Here is an 18,868-nt window from a genome sequence, read left to right on the forward strand (position 1 = left end):
ACTCATTTCTCTGTTGTGGCATTTTGCATTTTCACCCACCATTGTAACTGGAATAGCTTTTTTGCAAAAAGCATCAGCATTGGTAAAGTCCAAAGGGGATACAGGGACTTATTTTCATATTTAAACCTAAAACCTTTCGCAAGAGCAGCTCTTGGACGTTTCATGTTGTTATTGCTGGATCTGTTTTATTCTGGTCTTTCACCTTTTTTACTAGCTCAGTCTGCAGGACGATACCGACTATTAGGTTGTGCTTTTGCATTTTGCGTTAAATATTGAAATTCTGAAGTCTTGCTCTGCCTCCAGCTTGTGGAGTTGTCCTGGCACCCCTCAGGAAAGGCTGGGGGATAATAAACAAACTGTCTGCAGAGACTGAAACAGTTCTGCTCACTGATGGCAAGAATTTTGATTTGATATGTGTTTTGACTCTTTGAAGTATTTATGCAGTTTCCCTGAGGATTTGCTGTTCCTTTCAGTTGAAAATTAGCTGCTGCTTTATATATATTGGGGACATAATGTAATTTTTTTAAAATCTTGTAAATATTGTTTCTTCTGTGGTTCCCTCTCCTGGTACGTTCTGTACGTTTTAGAAGAGATAGTGATCTCATACTTTTTGTTCCTATATACAGAAGGACCAACTGTGCTCTACTGGAAAAATACTGAGTTGAGTTACCAGCAGGTCAGTCAGGCTCATATTTCCTGAGAATGAATGACAGTAAAATTACAAACACTGTATATCGGATTCTGTGGCACTCAGTGTTCGGTAACAAAGTTCATAAAATAAATGGGAAATATCATAAAACAGTGATGGCCCTGCTTTAATATGCTTTTCTGATCCAGATCCTCACTTCAAATTTCACTTAATTACATGATACTTGTTATAACACCAGTTATAATAATACAGAAGTAAGTTCTAAAGTCCTATTTTACAGAAAATTTAGATGGGTTTTAAGTAGTATAAACAGTATGATTTTAGACACAATGATATGAGGTACATTAAAATAGTGCCCTGTAAACTGAAATTATTTTAGTACTGGGCTGGATCTTCAAACAAGGTATGTGTCTTCTTCCTTCCTTCCTGAAGGGTACAGAAGGATTTTTGCTTCTGACTCTGCTGTCAGTACATGACTGACTCTTAGTGCAGGTTGTAGTGAGTATCAACATAGGAAAATTGAAAAATACAGTGGCAAAGTAAATTACAAAAAGAAAGTGAGATAAAGGAATGCAGCTAACAGAAAGAGTGAGTGTCATCCTTGGGCCCCCTTTGCTGTCCTTTACCAGTGGTGGTACATATCTATCTCTTTCTGGAGAGGGTTTTAGTCAGCTTACAAGGCGTTTGGGACATTAAACCATTTTGGATGAATAACTGAGTAAAAATAAGCTGAAACGTTTTCAGTACTTTACAGATTTTGCTTTGGTTGAGAGGAGTGATCTGCACATAAGTTTGTGCGGATCAAAAACAGAGCCTTAAGCCACCTTTTGAAAATCCCCCAAAAGCTTCTTGACCCGAGTGATGGGTGCCCTTGGATGAAAAACTGTAGGGACTTGCAACACTATAAATAGTTTTGCTAAAACTTGGAGTAGAAATAAAACCTTCTGCATCTCAAGACTTCAGGAAGACAGCCCATGACTTCATAACTGAAGAGTAAATAGATTCCCAGCATTGACTTTATGGCTGAAGAGTAAATAGGTACCCAGCACTGACTTTTTTAAATTTTTTGGTCACCCCAATAGTGGTGAAGAGTTTGAAAAATATCCGAGTTGGGAGCACTGGATGTGTTGTTTTATACATGGGCAAAAATCAGTGTTTTACTATGCCTGGATATTAACATTTACTGAGCTATTGCACTTATTTATTGCATGTTATTTTCTAGGGCACCTCATGTCATTTATAGATGCACTCATTCTCATTATAGATGCACTCAAGTCTTTTTTCCATTTCAGCATATCCTTTCATCTATTCAGATGCTGTCTTGCTTAAGGTTTGTTCTGTTTAAAAATATACAATATCTAGGAAAAAATTTTTTTGGGTGGGCTGGAAAAAGAGCACACTCTTCAGTTTCCTTTTTTTTAAGCCAAGAGACTGTTAAACAAAAGCCAAAGTCTACTTTCCCTGGTCAAAAAGGATCAGAGAGTGTGAAATCTCTCATCTTCAGCAAGAAGAGTCTTCCTGTCTTGGTGAAAGACATTACTGCATGCAGTAAACCTCTCGATAGCCATGCTTGGAAATTTTTCCAGTTAACAAAATGCAGTATGTCAAAATGTTCTGACAGGTTGTGTTGATACCAGCAGACATTGCGGTGGAGTGCAAGTAGGGACTTTATTACATTTTCTGACAAGTTTAGTTAATGTTTTGCTGCAGGAACAGCTCAGTGTTTCCATTTTGAGATTTATTGAGAAATAATAGAAAAAAAAAAGTGGGCTTTTGCCAGTTGCACCATATCACGGTAACTTTTCAAAATCTTGAAATATTTCACTTTTTTTTTTTTTCCTGATGAGCTTTATTTACCACTAGTGTCTTATGATATCTCTTTTAATCTAGATGATTTGGAAACAAGCTAAAATATTGTCATCTAGAAGTCAGCAGTTAGGCAGGACTTGGGCCTGTGTGTCCCGGGGATGGTGCCTGTTCTTGGGTGAATAAGCAGTCTGTAGGTGTAAGCTCTTCAGTCTGTAGATAAGAGTTTTCCAGACATGTTGTCTACAGTACTCACCCTCATCTTATTTTCTGTAATATCTGACACTTTCATGTTCACCGTTTGGAAGAATTCTGACCCACAGTAGATTGAAGTGCAGACAGCTTGGAAGCCAGGTGGGTTTTTCTTTTCACTTTTGCTTTCATCAAATGTAAAAAGCACTCTGATCTTTGTAAGATTGCTCTTAAAATGAGATATTCAGATCCCATAAAACTTATGTTATGTTTCTGTCGTACAAATACCATATCGAAGTTGGATTGTGTGCGTCTTTGCAGTACCCTGATTTCATTATGTCATTGATCTTGTCTGCAGCTATGAAGATTAGAAACATTTTTCTCCTTTGGAGTTTCAGGCAATCATTTGCATCAGGGGCCTTCATGCGTCCCAGCCTCTCACCTTTATGGTCAGCCAGGGGAACCTCATCTGATCTCTTTCCTTTTGCTCCACCAAGTTCTCCCTCCCCTCAGCACGCAGATAAGCTTAGCCACTTCATTGCTTTATGGTCTGGGTAAAAGAAAGTCCATAGCATACCTATGGGGAGTGTTTGAGGGATGCTATGGTACATCAGAAATGGGACAATACAAGTCCACCCATCAGCAGGTAATATTCTGGGTTTATTTTTGGTGGCACTTGAGTGAGTTCCAGCGGTGCCTTCAGCTCAAGGCCAGGCAGCCAAAGGTGTTGCACAGTTTAAAGCCGTGACATTTAAGTAGAACACAAACATGCTCTTTATTTGTAGCGTTTCCTCTGCTTTTAAAGTTTAATGACTGGGTTTTATTTTGTGTGTGTGGCAGAAATCTCAAAATAATGTGTTAATATAGCTTGTGGGGAAATTAATTTAATGGAGTCTTAATTTCATGATGTTGGTTAAACTTCAGTTATAGATACTTGACCTTTTGAAGAAGAAATTTTAATACAACAGAGGACTTCCATCACGATGAACTAAAAATGGGGTTTCTTGGTTTTTTTTTGCTTTGTTTTGTTTTTTCATAATATGAGTCACATTTTAATTCAGGAAGAATACCCGATTTTCATGGTGTTAACTGATGACTGCAGTCCTGCTTATGTGTAAAAGTAAAATTAAATTTTTTATTTATATATATGTGTGTGTCTTTAATACTGTTTACAGCTTGAAAATAAGGAAGACATTCCAGTACCTAATGAGCTTATTTATATCTAACATTCATGCTAATAATATGCTGGTCTAATATGTCATTATTCACCTAGGTGCTCTGGAAAGTTGGCTAGCTTTTCTTTAATTTCAGGGGGTTTTCTGAATATTGCTGCTGGAAATTTCAAGGGAAAATACCCCATCTTTTTGTAATGAAACTTTAGCAAACTTTTCATCCTGAATCTCAACCAGCTTTAGTTTCTAGTGGGGATTTAGCAATAAATGTGCTTTTCTCTACTCTCAGCACATAACCTGAGATTAATTTTACTGTGAAGTATCTTTAGGTCTTAATTAAAACTGAAGTTACTAATCCTGGAAAGAGTGTCCAGACAGACAGTGCCTATATATCCTACTCTATTAAATTCTCAGGTATAAAGAAGGGTATACTGCATGTAGTGCTTTTAACTTAAAGCCAGTGCTGTATACATGCAGTGTTTTAAGTTAATAAACAATGGCACTGTAGAAGGAAGAGTTGGAATTTGAGAGTGTTGCGTTAAATACAGGGAAAACAGGTGAAGCATGAGGATGTTTTTTGTACTGTCTTTAGACATGATACCGTACAGTGAAACACTGGGACAGTGATACGTGTAACGGAGCTATCCATGAGCTAAAAGACGGGCTTGTTGCAAGAGGCAATTTTACAAGCCTAAGCAGAACTGGACCAAAGTAATTCAAGGTCCTGTGGTGAAGTCACGGAAGGCTGACGAAGCATGGTTTCTTATGCAGATATTAAGTACGTTTTAAATTAATTATCTTCTCTTGATAACAGCATATCTACCACTTGCTACATTTTATTAGCATTGCCTTATAGATGCTCATGGTTATTTTCTGTATTTCTCTTCCCCCTCACCTCAGTGGAATCGGTCGAAATTGGCCATGGGCCTCTGGCGGCAGCAGCATTTTGGCAGAATTTGGGACTTTGCATCTGGAGTTCGTACACTTGAGCCACCTGTCTGGAAACCCTGTCTTTGCTGAAAAGGTTAGACTGTTCAGTCAAAATCACATTGTAAAAGATAAATCACGTTGGGAGAAAAATATCTCTGGGGAGAGATTTGTGTTTTCCTCAGTTGTAAGCATTTGTCACAGGAGGTATATATTTTCTAGACGTTTCCCTAATCACCTTGGCATGTTTTTTGTATTATAAAGTCAAAAGTCTGTTCCAAAACCATTATGATGCTTCTTCACGTATATAGCACTTACCTGACCCCATAAAACATAAAATTTCTGTTTATGTTCTAAATTAGTGTCACGTTAAACAATCAGACCATAGAGCCACCTTCAGTATTTCACCTGAACGTGGTGAAAACAAAAACTGACATTATATTAGGGATAATATGTGATGCCTATAGAAAGCAAAGCACCGTGGCTGCCTTGTGTGAATTCAGCAAGTTTAGTCTTCAAAACCCTGCATGGTGTCATACTGTCAGCAAGGTCAGAAAGCCCTTCCGTTGCATTGACCTTTGAGAAATGTGCTTTGAGCTTTCTTTGTGAGAAGAAAAAAAAAAAAAACCCAAAACCGTCCTTTGACAAAACAGTTGTTGTGCTTACTAATTCTTCCAAAATTTTATATCATTGCCTTCTGGATACTTTTATTTACATAAGGCAAGGAAAGCAACTCTTCTTCTCCCTCCAGCAATTCTCACCTAAGCAATTTGGCTTTGCTTTTTGTGCGTAAATAGTCAGCGAGTCCTGTTCTTTATAATACGCTGTATGGTTTATCTTTTTCTTTTTTTCTAAGTAAAGCTTCCACTTGTTTTGGGTTTGTATTCTTACTCCAACTGCCCTGTGTTAGCTAAAACTATTATCTATCTAATAATCTTAAAATAATCTACCAAACTTAAAGGACTGAATGATTTTGATGCGACACCATTTTCAGCACTGGAATAAATTTTGTGAAACAAACTCCTAGCAATTTGAATGTATTTAGGGAAGAATTTAAAGACAGAGTTTCTCTTAAATCCGACCTGGGGGAAGGATGGGGGGGGGTGGCAGCACCCAGAAACAAACTTGTTGGGTAACTTAATTATCTTTTGATACTTATGGTAATTTAATGTATAACGTCTGTTCTATCAAGAGGCAATTAAAGTGTGATGAAAGTGGGTATGTTAAAAATCCTAGCCTATGGTTCTCTTCCCAAGTGGCATGGAGCTGTAACTGCGAGATGCTGGAAATCTGTTTATGTATGCTGCTCCTAAAACCCTTTAGAGATTGCGATTCCACAGTCCTCTGAGGCAAGCCGTTCCAGGGCTGGCACACTTGATAAAGAAGAAGAAACACTGGAATAAGCTTTGCACGGAAGTACTCATAGAAGAATTCATTAAATGAGGTCTAGGACTCGTTGCGGTCTGCGTTTGGGCAGTTAGCAGTGTAGTGTCAAGAAGCAGAAGGCGGTTTGTGTACCACAACAAAAATCCTTCTGCGGCTTGGTATAAGCTAATTTATCTTCTTTCTCAGCAGCTAGTTCACTTGATCTCCAGGCATTCAGAGTGTTATAATGAAGCTGTCAGTACCTTTTTGTTCCGATTTCTGGTCTGTGGTGCTCAGGGTCTTCATTCCCAAGAACTCCCAAGTTGCTACATTTGCTTTTCCTGTGAATGTTAAAATTGAGTATAACTTATTTCGTGTGCTCTGCAACGGATTGTGCTGCTGGGTGACTCCAGCTGCAGAGCATCTGGACTGTAATTGTTTCCCCAGGCCTCTCATTTGTAGCGAGCTCCTTAGCAGTGCCGGCGGAGCGCTCAGGGCTGCCTGGGTTCCTGCTGGGCAAGCTGCTTGTGCGGAGCAGCTTGTGTTCCAGCAGTGCTCTCCTTTTCCAGGCAAAACCGCTTTACAGTTCGCTTCTGCACCTGAACTAGGCGATAGGCTTAATATTTAATACCATTTCTGATTTGGGTATATGAGGAACATAATGCTGAAGTAGCTGAGTTTAGTTAGGGCAACTAGCCGCCGTGACTTTCGGTATCCTGTGGAGGGGCGAGATATTCTGTATGGCAAATCCTGAGCTTCGGAGCTTGCTTCTGTTGTGTTGTGTTATTACCGCCACTTGACACAGAAACTCCCAAGGTTTTGAGGAGCTCCTTTATGCGATGATATCAGCTTAGAGGATCTTCTTTAATAGTAATATGATTGCACAGAGGTATTCAGGTATATATGTCGAATAAGACTATCTTTTTCATTTTTAGGGATATTTGCACTTAAAGACTTTTGTACCAATGCTGTTTTATTTTTGGGGGGGGGAAAATGGAGCAGTGCTCAGTGTTTTGTACCCTTCCAATAGGTAATGAATATTCGAAAAGTTCTAAATCGACTGGATAAACCAGAGGGCCTTTACCCCAACTATCTGAATCCTAGCAGCGGCCAATGGGGCCAGCGTAAGTAGATCATTTCTTTGGTAGTATGACCTGTCTATCAGTGTGCTGTTTGCAGTCGCTAACTTCTTTCAATCGCTGTTATGTGTTTTTTGTGTATATATAAAGAACTTTTATAAAGTATTAAAACTCAGATGGTATCTGAGGTTCTATACAAAGTAAAAAATGTTACAAATACAAAAATAATAACCCTACTTGCTGTATTTTAATGTAATTTTCTTTGATCTTTCAGTATGGTTTCTGCAAGCGGGGAAATATCTGAATATGTATCATTTTGGAAAGGAATTTGTAGACTATAGAAGTCTTTTATTCAGAAATCTAAAGTGCTTTCTAAAGTAGCTGTTTAAGGAAGCATTATCAGCTCATCTGAATGAAATTCCATATTTTTAGAGTGGTGTGGCTCCACTGAACATAAAACAAGTCTTTCCAGTTAATACCAGCTGTGACTTGTGTTGTGTTTAATGCCAACAACTGAGGAAGTAAACTAAACAGAATTGTGTCATGGCATGAATCCCTTTGGAACCGTTACTCGAGGCACCAAAATTACTAGGGAAAGAGTATAATAAAAGGCTTGAAGTATTTGAACTTCTTAGCCCCTTCCTGACGACTGCACCTTTTCTTGTTGTACATTGCCTTCTCTGATCTTCATAACGTTCAAAGACCACATAGTGTGCAGGATCACGATTCTAGAGACCCTACTTCCTCTTCCACTTTTCCTACTTAGGTTCAGTCTATCACCATCCCATTCATCTGACTCAATGTTCTCGTGTTTTTTCCTCCCTCTATTATTGAAAGAAAACAAGCAAGATAGGCTGTCTTGGTCTGAAAAGACACAGACAGAGGAGATGACCCTGCAGATTATCAGTGCTAGAGCTGGGTAGACAATACAAGAGAGGGAAATGACTGGAGATATTTTTGAATATGATAGTTTGTTTAGGATGCAGCTAAGGTGGAAGTGAGGTTCTGGAGTCTTTATGGGACTGGCCACGGTCTGGGTAGGTAAGAGGACTGGCCACAGTCTGGATAGATGATAATTTTCGCAAAGGGAAATAACAAGTGTTTTATTGAATAAAATATATTTTTGAATGCTTTGTGTCACACTCTGAATTAAAAAGACATCCAAAAATGTTGTGCTGCTCAATTGTATTGTTCCATCAAAGCAAAGGCCATTTCCCTTTATGAATTAGAAGTATGCTCGTCATTTTCAAAAGGCTTCTAGTCTGCTGGGCTGTGGGGCTTCCTTCAGGTCACCGTGCCACAAGGCCCGTGGCAGCTCAGCATGTGTAACCATCAACTCCTATTGGCATGTTGGCATGAACTCTGACATGAGGAGGAACTTCTTTACTTTGAGGATGTCAGAGCACTGGAACAGGCTGCCTAGGGAGGTGGTGGAGTCTCTGTCTCTGGAGACATTCAAAACCCACCTGGACGCGTTCCTGTGCAACCTGCTCTAGGTGACCCTGCTCTGGCAGGGGGGTTGGACTGGATGATCTTCAGAGGTCCCTTCCAACCTTATGGTTCTATGATTCTATGATTTTATGATCTGTTTACAGATCCGAGAGATGTGTGCCCACTTGTCACTCACCTCGGTTTCACACCGCTTTGTAAAACATTAAACACTCCCGCTGGAAGCGTTGATCCTACAGCAATAGGCACTGGGTTTGCTTAGAAGGCCACCTCAGCATCAGTGACCCAGGTCCAGTTACCTCCTTCAGTCAGCCACGGAACCTCAGCTTTTTGGTGAGCTGCATGAGAGCAGATCTTTCTAGTGGCTGATGCCATTATAGGCTCTGCCTTACTTATTTTAAAGCAGTCAAATACTTACTCTGCCTTGTGGCCTTTGCCATTTCCCTATTCTTAATATAGTTGTGTCTTATGTACTCCTTGTTCACGTTAAATGACAGCTTTTGTTGGTGAGCACAGGAAAACTTAGCTTATAGCAGCTTTGCTTTCCAATTGCACGTAGTATTGGCAAAGAAATAGCTTCTTGCACATGCAAATGGTGGACACAGATGTTGACGCTGGTCAGCCCCTAGCGTGCTGAAGCAGCAAAAGCAACTTGGAGCTTGTTGCATCTCTTCCAATTCAGTTGCTTCCATTCCCAGGCACTGATTTATTTATTTTTTCTTTACGTAGTAGAAGATCAGAATGTAAGACTTGAGAGATGTTTTATTTGAGATTGCTTTTCTAGGCTGTTTTCAGTTGATTACAACAGAAAAAAACAAATTCCTAGACCCTTAATTGGTACCAGACAGAAGTATTATCTCTCAAACATCAAGCGGGGAGGGGGGAATCGTTTCTGAACGTTTCTTCTCTAGCAATGCTGTAACTGTGAAGGACACTGCTGGATCACTGCCATTGTTCCTGTAAATTCATTTAGCCCTTGTTATTTTGACAGTAAACTGACAGTGATTTGCTGCAGCATGCGTCAATTGGATTTGTCTACTGCAATAATGTATATAATAACAGGGCTTATTATTGATGAAACTGTGCTTGTGCTATTTAGTTTGCAAATGTCAGAGGTTTCTATGGTAATTTATTTAGGAAACCGTAAAGGTCATTTAAATGCTGCTGTTCAAAGATCAGCCTTCGATCATAGAAAATGTTCTCTTTTTTTTTAAGAAGCCTCTTTTCCTTTTGGATCATGAACATTTAATTAAATAAATGGTGTATTCTTCCCAGAAATTTAATCTATCTCGTTCAAAAGAGGAGCGGTGGGGGGAAGCCGTTTATAATCCTGGTTTCATGGTACGATGTATTTGTTAGGCAAAGGGACAGGATACATTTGGAAAACTAAATTATTTTTTGTATGTCACAGGCTAGTGGATGAAAAAGACACTATTAATAAAGTTTGAATAGAAAAAAAGTGTCTATCTTCTACATTTGCATGGCTTTGCAACCTGTTCAGTAGGCAAAAGGCATTCCATGAAGAGAAGATACAAAGGAATTTAAAAATAAATTCGATGTGTTCTTTTGAGTTCCACCAATGGAAGCATAACTTTGAAGCAAAGATGAGAGTTAGGTGTTGGGAAGCGTGAGCTCTGTACTAACCCTTCTGCATCTCACTTCACGAGCCTGGATTACCCCATGCGTGTTCTGCTTTTCTCATGCCCAGAATTTTGTGATATGACTCACAGACTTGCCGCGTGATACACGTAACCACATCTCCATCCTGGATGTCCCGGGTGCAATTAGCAAACGCCTTCCTCACTGTAAAATTGACCTTTATAAATGAGTAGTCCTAGTAAAGCACTTCACTGAAGACTCAATAAATGCCAAATCCCTTGATGTTACCAGGCAGCACCAACTTAAAAAAGAAAACTCCCAGCTGGTGTTCTTAGTTTAATGGAGTTTAGAGAAACACTTTTTTAATATATGTATCGTTCGAGTATTTTATGTGTTTAGGGGACCTACGCTGAAATCATGATAGGCCATTAAAATTTTGCCAAGAATTTGGCAAACTGAGAGCATCAGCAACTTTGACATCACTGGTGCAACTGACATCAAACGGTCTGACTCGGTTGGTGTTAGTATTTGCAGAGTCACATCCTAAACGTGTGCAGTTGAATAATCCCGGCATCTGTAATACCAGATGTTTTCACACAGTAAGCGTAGGGCAGAATAAAGCGGTGTGATGGCAATAATCATCTGTAGATGGGGCAAAGTCTTTTTTTTTTTTTTTTTTTTTCCCTTCTGGAACCACTGCTGAGTTCCGAGAGCTGCCAGATGTTCAAAAATGTAGTATTATTTTTAAACATATGGGTTGGCATTTTGAAATACCGTAAGATAACCTGAAATTCAACTCTGCAGGAAGGAGCTAAAACATCTTAGCCTTTTTTGTGAAGTGACTTAAATGGAGCATTAATGAATAAAAGAGCAAATGAAAACAATGCCTGCATGTTAAGAACGGAAAGCCTTTATCAAACTTTCCTGGTTTTAGTATAAAAAAGAACTTAGACTAACACATTTTTGTATGGGATAGACTACATGAATTGGATGTTACACATATAAATTCTTATTTCTTTGCCATGAACTCCTGTGGCATGTTGGGGATATTAAATAACTATGCTGCTTTAGCTTGATGGAAAAGTTAGCAATTAAAGATATAATTCACTGTACGTACCAGACATATTTTTCTTGAGGTTCCAGGGTTACGTTTATTAAAGATTGTTGTAGTAAGAGATCATTAAATGCACTGTTTCAAACTGTAATTGTATTTTATTGCCCAGGCCGAAGGTGAAATTGCGTTGAATCTCTTCCTTCCCTTTCTAGATCACGTCTCCATTGGAGGGCTTGGGGATAGCTTTTATGAATATTTGCTCAAGGCATGGCTGATGTCGGACAAGACAGATGAAGAAGGCAAGAAAATGTATTATGAAGCTGTTCAGGTAAATAAGATATTTAAATTTTCCTTTCCATAATAATCTAATCTATAATAATCCTAAAGAAACAGGCTCTGAGGACAAGATGAGGGATTTATGTCTTTGCCACCACAGTGTGGGTTTTTTAAAGAATTAGTTTCTCTTTTTAGAAGACTTCCTCAAATATAACTGCCAGAGGAATACAGATACTGTGAGAAAGGGGAGAGTCTTGAAGCACAGCTATTTTTTTTCCAACTGAAATACAGTCAGTTCTCTCTAACACCGGAGGAGAAAAGTATAAAATATGCAACAAAAAAATGTATCTACAAGTAGCTCTCAGATAGAAGTTCAAGGCTTTTTTCCTCAGTCTTCCCAAAATATATTCCTTTTGTCCTTTTTCCGTATATCCAGGAGGGAGTTCCTCTCTTGTGTTTCGACCTCATATTTCAGCCATTAGAGTATTTTGATTGTGGTCAACACAGGGAGCGATATATTACGGTAGATAATTATAAATGAAAATAGAAGGTTTTGCTGCACAATAACTTGTTGTTACAAGAGGCACATATTTGCCAGCTTCTGTGAAACAGCCAATTATTCGAATTGGGCACAAGAGAAAGTTTTCAAAAATCAGAATTGTTCATACTTACATTTCTATCTAATATTTTATTTATGATCCTTCTGGTCTGCAATTTGCTTTGTTATTTTTAGTATTTCCTTAATATGCTGTTTTGGGAGAAATAATGGTTTTGTGACACCAGATTGAGACTTGAGAAGTATTAAGTTTAAATTGCTATTTACAGACTTTCCTTCCAGTCTTGGGCAAATGACCTATTTTCTCAGGTCTTGCTTTCATAGATATATATAAAAAAAGAGGATAATATTACTTCTTTTTTCCCTATCCTTTCATCTTTTTTGACTGGAAGCTCTCTAGGGCCAGGACTTTTGTCTCTTATTTAACTGGATGTATGTTCAGTGCCTCTGTAGACAAGGCTTCGAGATGCTAGGCAATATCTGCTTATTCTTTCATACATCTGGAAATGTGCTGTCCCTAGGGAAGAGACATAAGTCTCCTTTTACTTCCCATACCACAAAAAGTGGTGACATTAAAAAAATAAAACTCTGGCTCATTGCAGCTCCCTTTTTTTTCATTAGAGAGAAAAGTCATATGTGATGATTTGAGGGAGGGTGTGATCGCTGGTGGTAGTAAATTCAACGACCAAGTATCCTCTGCTAAGAAAATCCTGCCTTTAATTTTGTAAGTGCAGATTTGGATGCAGTCAGCCTCATTTCCACCCCTAACGTGATTTCAACTTCAGAGCGAAAGGTGGATTTTAAATTAGGGTTGAGTGCATTTGAGGCTATAACATAAAAACAGTGATACTGCAATAGCTCAGCCATTAGGTTGGTAGCCAAAAAGAGAGAACAAAGTGCCTGATAATACCATATCAGTTCATCTTACCGTGGAAGGCATTTTGAAGCCACTCAAACCTGCTTCAGTCTTCTACTTCCATTGGTTTAATAACCTGAGGTTTTTCTTTTAAATACATTCTTATACAGGGTAAGTGCTAGTGCATAGACACATGTGGTAAAAAATGTGCTTTTACTAGTACAGCTACTCTGGAAACTGCTGCAGGCAGAATATCCCAAACGTAGTGTGACCATCATCCTTGTTGGTGTGAGCACATTGTCTCCTGTCCTGCAGGGGAGCAGCAGGGGCACGTTGATCCCAGCTGATAGCAGAGAGTCCAGGAGAGTGCCTCCATGGCCAGCCCTGGCCTGCTCCTACTAAGGCTGAAGGTTCACCTGCCCCTCACTTGAGCGCAGCTGGAGTGAGGTACATCAAGACGTCTCTCTTGCCTTACACCACACGAGCGGGTGTGCGTCCCATGTCAGTTGCACGGTGGCTGTGTGCCGGGGTCCCTCCTGAGCCAGCCCGAACCGAACTGCCCAGAGGGTGCAGAGCTACCTGCTGCTGGCTGGTCATGAGGGAACAGGGCCAGGAGCACCCCGAGGTGTGTCCATGCAGGGTGCAGCAGCATGGCTTTGTTTAAACTCATGCCTTAGCTATACCAGAATAACAACAACTTCAGGTAGGACAGTTGTCACAGGCATCCCAAGGTCCCACTGGGGAGCAGAAGCGGTGACGGCCACCACACTGCGTGACTGGTTCTCCCTGCTGGGGATTGAGCTGGGGGAGCAGAATTGCCTGGTCAGCAGCATCACCGAATGTGGCAATACCAATGTCAGGGCCTGAGCTCTGCTGTATGTGACTAGATTTAAAGTACCTATTACCTTAATATTTTTTAGTAGTGCTAGCTCTTAAGCAGTCCAAGCATTATGTCTGTCCAGAGTATCAGTGTTTGAGAGGGCCAAATGGTCACTAAATATGTGCTAGATTTCACCATGATGCTTGGTAGAATGCTATTTCCAGTATTTTCTGAGAGACGGCATTCGTGTTCTCTGTTTTCTGTACCGAGGTACATCTGCACCAAAGGTGAAAGTGTACATGCAGCCTGTGATGTTCTAATGTAGCTTGTTCAGAAAAGGGCAGGGAAGTTGCAGCCTCACAGAAACTGCAGACGGTTTGGGCCCCGTTGAGATGTCAGGTTCTACACCGGAGTAACTGGCTCGTTTTGAAATCCATCATGATATTGGCTTTATTGCTATCGATCCCTTACTTATCTAAATTACAGCTAATTTAAGTGTCTGCACAAGCTGCAGTCGTTCTTTATGACTAAGCCTACACGGTTTGGGCTATCTGAGTCTGCTTCATATTTTCTTAGATAAATTTCCCCCGACACTTTCAGAATCTTTTTAAGACTATGCCAAAGGGAACGGCGTGATTATTCCTGGCCGTTGGGCCCAGCACATGCTCACCGAATTCTGAAAGAGCAATGTGAAGGTTTGATGCCTAATTCAATATCTTCTGCTATTGAGAAACTACAAATGAAAATATATGGTGAGTTATAATTCGCTGTGAAAAGCTGAGATTTATTTAGATAAAGCTTTGGGGTTATTTCTTACATTGTTCCGTAACTCATATTAAAAACAAAGAGTTCTTTCTATTGGAATTTTTGCAGCACCTATAGATTGTTTTATGGCTTAAGTTAAAAGCAATAACTAAGATGTCAAACTAGATTTAAAAACTTTTTCTGCTTGCCATGAATAAGATGCGTATTTGGCTGATGCCATTTAAAGAAGAGTTTATTTCTAATGGGAAAAGGGACAGAGATATAGTCTTATTTTGAATACCAGAGCATAATATGAATGTATTTATAAGGCCATCAGAGGGATTCATAAACTCTAGAATTTGCATAAAAAGACAAGTGAATGTATTTTTAATGTAAGTTATTTTTCTCTTTCAAAAAGCAATGAATATAATGTCCTGTTTCACATAATACAGGAAGTAAGAGATCTTCTTAAACTGGTTTCAATGGATAGCATGCAACGTTTAGTTACAGAACAAACGTGTATTCAGCTTTTAGTCATATTTTGAGGATGTAACTGCCTATAGAATAATCTTATCGGTCTTTGAAAGTATCCAGGACAGGAACCATCCCGCTCTTTTCAGTCAACACAGTTGATCTCTGAGACACAATTGAGTAGGTGTAGTACGAGAACATGGTAATTTAGAGCAAAAATGGACCTTGTGGGTCCACTTGTATCTAGTCCAGCACCAGCAGTGTCACAAGGAATTGCATCAAATCCTCCCCTCTTGAATGTGTCAACCCTTATTTTCTAAGTTGAAGGGCAATTTTCCTACTGCTCACATAACTTCATAGTTTGTCTCACACTTGATGTCTGATGGCCAGGCGTCTTTTCCAAATTTTCCTGTTAACATTTATTTATGGCCATTGCTGCAAACTTTCTGCAGCTTAAATATTTCTTCTCTCTCTCTCTCTCTGACACTGCCTTCATCCCCTCCTCAGTGTATTTCTAGAGAAATGGCATATCTAAAGGCTGTAAATAGAGCAGTAACTTGACCCTGAAGAACTTCACAGGAAGAGGGAGAATCCCTCGCCAGCACTTCCCAAGCAGCTTCAGTGCAGCCCAGGGTGGCCCCATGGTATCAAAAAAGTAAAGCTGCTGAGATCCGCAGTTTTACCTTTAGAAAGAGGTAGTTTACTTTTAGACATTTAGATTTGTTAATTTTTCTTACTGGGGAGCAACTGCTCAGAATATTGTAACAAGAAAACTAGTGATCTCCGGAGAACCTAGCATGGGGAAGTAGAAACAATGGAAGTAGCAAGCGGAAGAATAGGGTTTGCGAAGCAGTGCCACGGCCGTTCTCTGCCAGATTTCAGCAGCACTCCTGCATGACAGCCTGCTGCTACGCTGGGTTGTGCCAGTAAGGAATGCAGTAACCTTTTGTGGGTATCAAAAAGGCAAAAAAGTCACTTTTGGCCTCAGGCTTTTGAGTATTCAGACAGAAAATATATAGGACCACTTTATAATTTTTTATAATTTTTTTTTGTTGTTTCTAACTTTTGAGACTAGCCTTGATATACTCCATTTGTACTTTGCCAAAGGAAGCAATGTGGTTTTGATTTCGGTTTGGGTTTTTTTTGGTATATTTAATTGTCAGCATTAAGTAGTGAACATTTTTCAGAGCTGTCGAGATTTCAGCCTTCCAGATAAATAAAACAAATCCACGTAGACTCCTTTCTCATTGAAATGAGGGAGAGAACAAAGTGTTGTTAGAGAAACGAAAACAAGATATTGGCAGATAGGCCCTTTTCATCTCCAGAGTTTCATGAGGGTCTATTTAACTGTAGTGACAGTCTGGTGGCTGGTCTGTGCTGATTGCAGTTTCCATTAAGTTGCTTGAAGTGGCTTGCTTTGTGATCGTAGTGATCTTAAAAACTGTATAACCGATGTGGACAATGACAGAACTGCAACAACTCAGAACAGTTTGTCATACCGGGTAAAGCCAAAAGTATATTAATGAATTGAACAGCCCATATTGAACACTTCTTGGCATTGAAGGACATGCATAAATGGGGCAGGCAGGGTGGTGCAATAGGAGCCATCTTCAGAATGAAACAGCGCAGGGGACGCAGCATTCCCATTGCAATTTTTTTTTTTTTTTTTTTGGGGGGGGTGTCTATATGTAAAAATGAAGAAATATGCAGTTCATTTCCATATTTTGTCAGCTGTCATTTTAAAAATATTTATCCCCCAGCTGCACTGGTGTTCTGCACGTAGCGATAGTATAGCTGCATTATGTAGGAACACAAGATTTATTACACTTAACAGACGAGAACGCGCAGAGGACTCGCTGCTCCTTTTTATTCTCTTCGCTGTATTTCCCCTCTTGACAGGAGTTTTAAGGCTCTCTACAACTGCTTACAGAAAGTATCGAGATGGAAGACAGGCTTCTGCACATTTTTAAATTCTTAATGATTTACTTATGTCTATATTTTGGGCTATCGAAAGTACTTATTAAAATGCTTGTTTGTGGACTGTCAGGAGAAGCAGCAAGCTATAATGTTGTTAGAACTCTTTAAGGAGGATTTTAACTAAAAAAGTCCTGTGAGAGAAATTGTCCCCTTTTTGCTCGTGGCTTCGGTCTTGTTGTCAGAGAAATGTCCCAACTACTTCTGCTATTTTTGACAGCAAAAAAAGCTTGTCGGGAGCCATAAATATGCTAGAATATTCAAGAAATACATAATGTAACATTTTGAGAGTGACTTGCTTTGATTCATGCCGTTCCATTAATACTGTTTTTCGAATATGAATATGTCTAGCCTGTCTTCTGGTAGCAGACAGCATTAAGTATGTTTACTGCAGGAGCACTGGTGCTCTTACAGACACTAATAGATCTATACAGGGGCAAAAAACGTATAAGTAGATTTTCAGACAAAAGTAAATTATCAGCTTTACCCTAGAACTTAATCGTCTTTTAGTGATCGAATCGATAGGTATCATAATAGTTAAATGCTTGCCAACATTTCTATTTTAAAAACTTGGGCATCTCTGTTATAAGCATTCACGTTTCATTTCACATGTAAGATTGTCCATATAACGCGTCTTAAGTCCAAAAGCAGTCAGTGCCTTATTGCTTTCAAAACGTTTCTTATAAATCGTGTTAAACAAATGAAAGTTCTTCTGTGTTCAGATTTCAGTTTTGATTTTTAAAGTGCAGTTTAGTAAGCAGTGAAGACCTCAGGATTAAGAAGATGGCACTTTTCTTTGGCAGAAGTATTTAAATAAATTGTAAGACCTTGAACTTCCTATTTCATCCTATTTTTTCCGGCAGTATACTTCCACGTCATTCATGCATCTTGTAATACATATTTAAAACCTGTATGAAGGATATTTAAGAAAACAGAATCAACTACTACATATGAAGCTTAAAAAAAAAATGTGCAATGTTTTTCTGCCATCTCCGAAACAGACGTAATAACGGAACAACGCAAATCTTAAAGTTTTCGTAATAAACTCATTGGAATTTTGTATAAAGGATAAATTTGATGGGTTATAAAGATTACTGAAGAAAAGTACCTGTTGCATTAGATCAACTCAACAGAGAAAACATGAGGGAAACTCAAAGTCAAGAAAACAGGCAATTGACTTACAAACTCACAGCGTGCAAAACCACAACAATCCTGACCCGTCTGCTGCTCTGTGCTGTTTCAAAGCAGTAAAATGTAATGCCATAAATATTAAAACAAATAAGCAACTGACATTATACATCTTCAAATTTCTGCAAATATGTAGTAGAATTCTCTTTCTCATACTCCCTGTTGCTTCAAATTGTCAAAATACTGTTTATGAAGAAGATTCCCAGGGAAAGAAAAATATATTAAAAGTTTGGACTGAGATAATTTATAGTGCTTTGTTGTAAAGAAGCCTGCAGAGTTGTAATTATCCCCAAAGCAAACATTATAAACCCCGGAAATTTAGAACTAGGATCATATTTTTGAAGTTTCGAATTTATTAAGGCATGGAAATACATAACTATGACTTGCAAGACAGTTTTATCTCCAGCTACAGTGACATCTTGAGGTGGGAAATGAAACACCTGGGTTTTGTTGTTAAAACAACAGTAGTCATTGAAATTCATTAATCATAATTAAACCATTATTCTAAAAGGAGAGGTAAAAGTAAGTGCTAGAGGAAGTAGAACTGCAGTTTTACATTGCATTTTGAGGTTTGTAGTTTGTTGTCCCTGCTTCTTTAGTAGAATTAACTTTTTCGTGGGATGTGTTTATTTTGAATTGAGCAACTTTGAGGTGCAGAACTTTTTTCCTGAGAAGCCTACATCTGTGCTCT

At 39.0% G+C, this 18,868-nt stretch overlaps 1 protein-coding gene across 1 annotated transcript in view; it reads left to right on the forward strand.

Annotated features, from left to right (window-relative positions):
- Window positions 1-18,868, forward strand: part of MAN1A1 (mannosidase alpha class 1A member 1) — a 154,545-nt gene that overhangs the window by 118,431 nt on the left and 17,246 nt on the right. The window contains exons 6-8 of the mRNA XM_074580858.1: window positions 4,720-4,843; window positions 7,142-7,235; window positions 11,505-11,620. Of these exons, the coding sequence (XP_074436959.1) occupies window positions 4,720-4,843; window positions 7,142-7,235; window positions 11,505-11,620 (334 nt within the window). The remainder of the gene's footprint in view (window positions 1-4,719; window positions 4,844-7,141; window positions 7,236-11,504; window positions 11,621-18,868) is intronic.

The sequence above is a fragment of the Larus michahellis genome, chromosome 3 (assembly GCF_964199755.1).
Source record: "Larus michahellis chromosome 3, bLarMic1.1, whole genome shotgun sequence".
NCBI lineage: Eukaryota > Metazoa > Chordata > Aves > Charadriiformes > Laridae > Larus > Larus michahellis.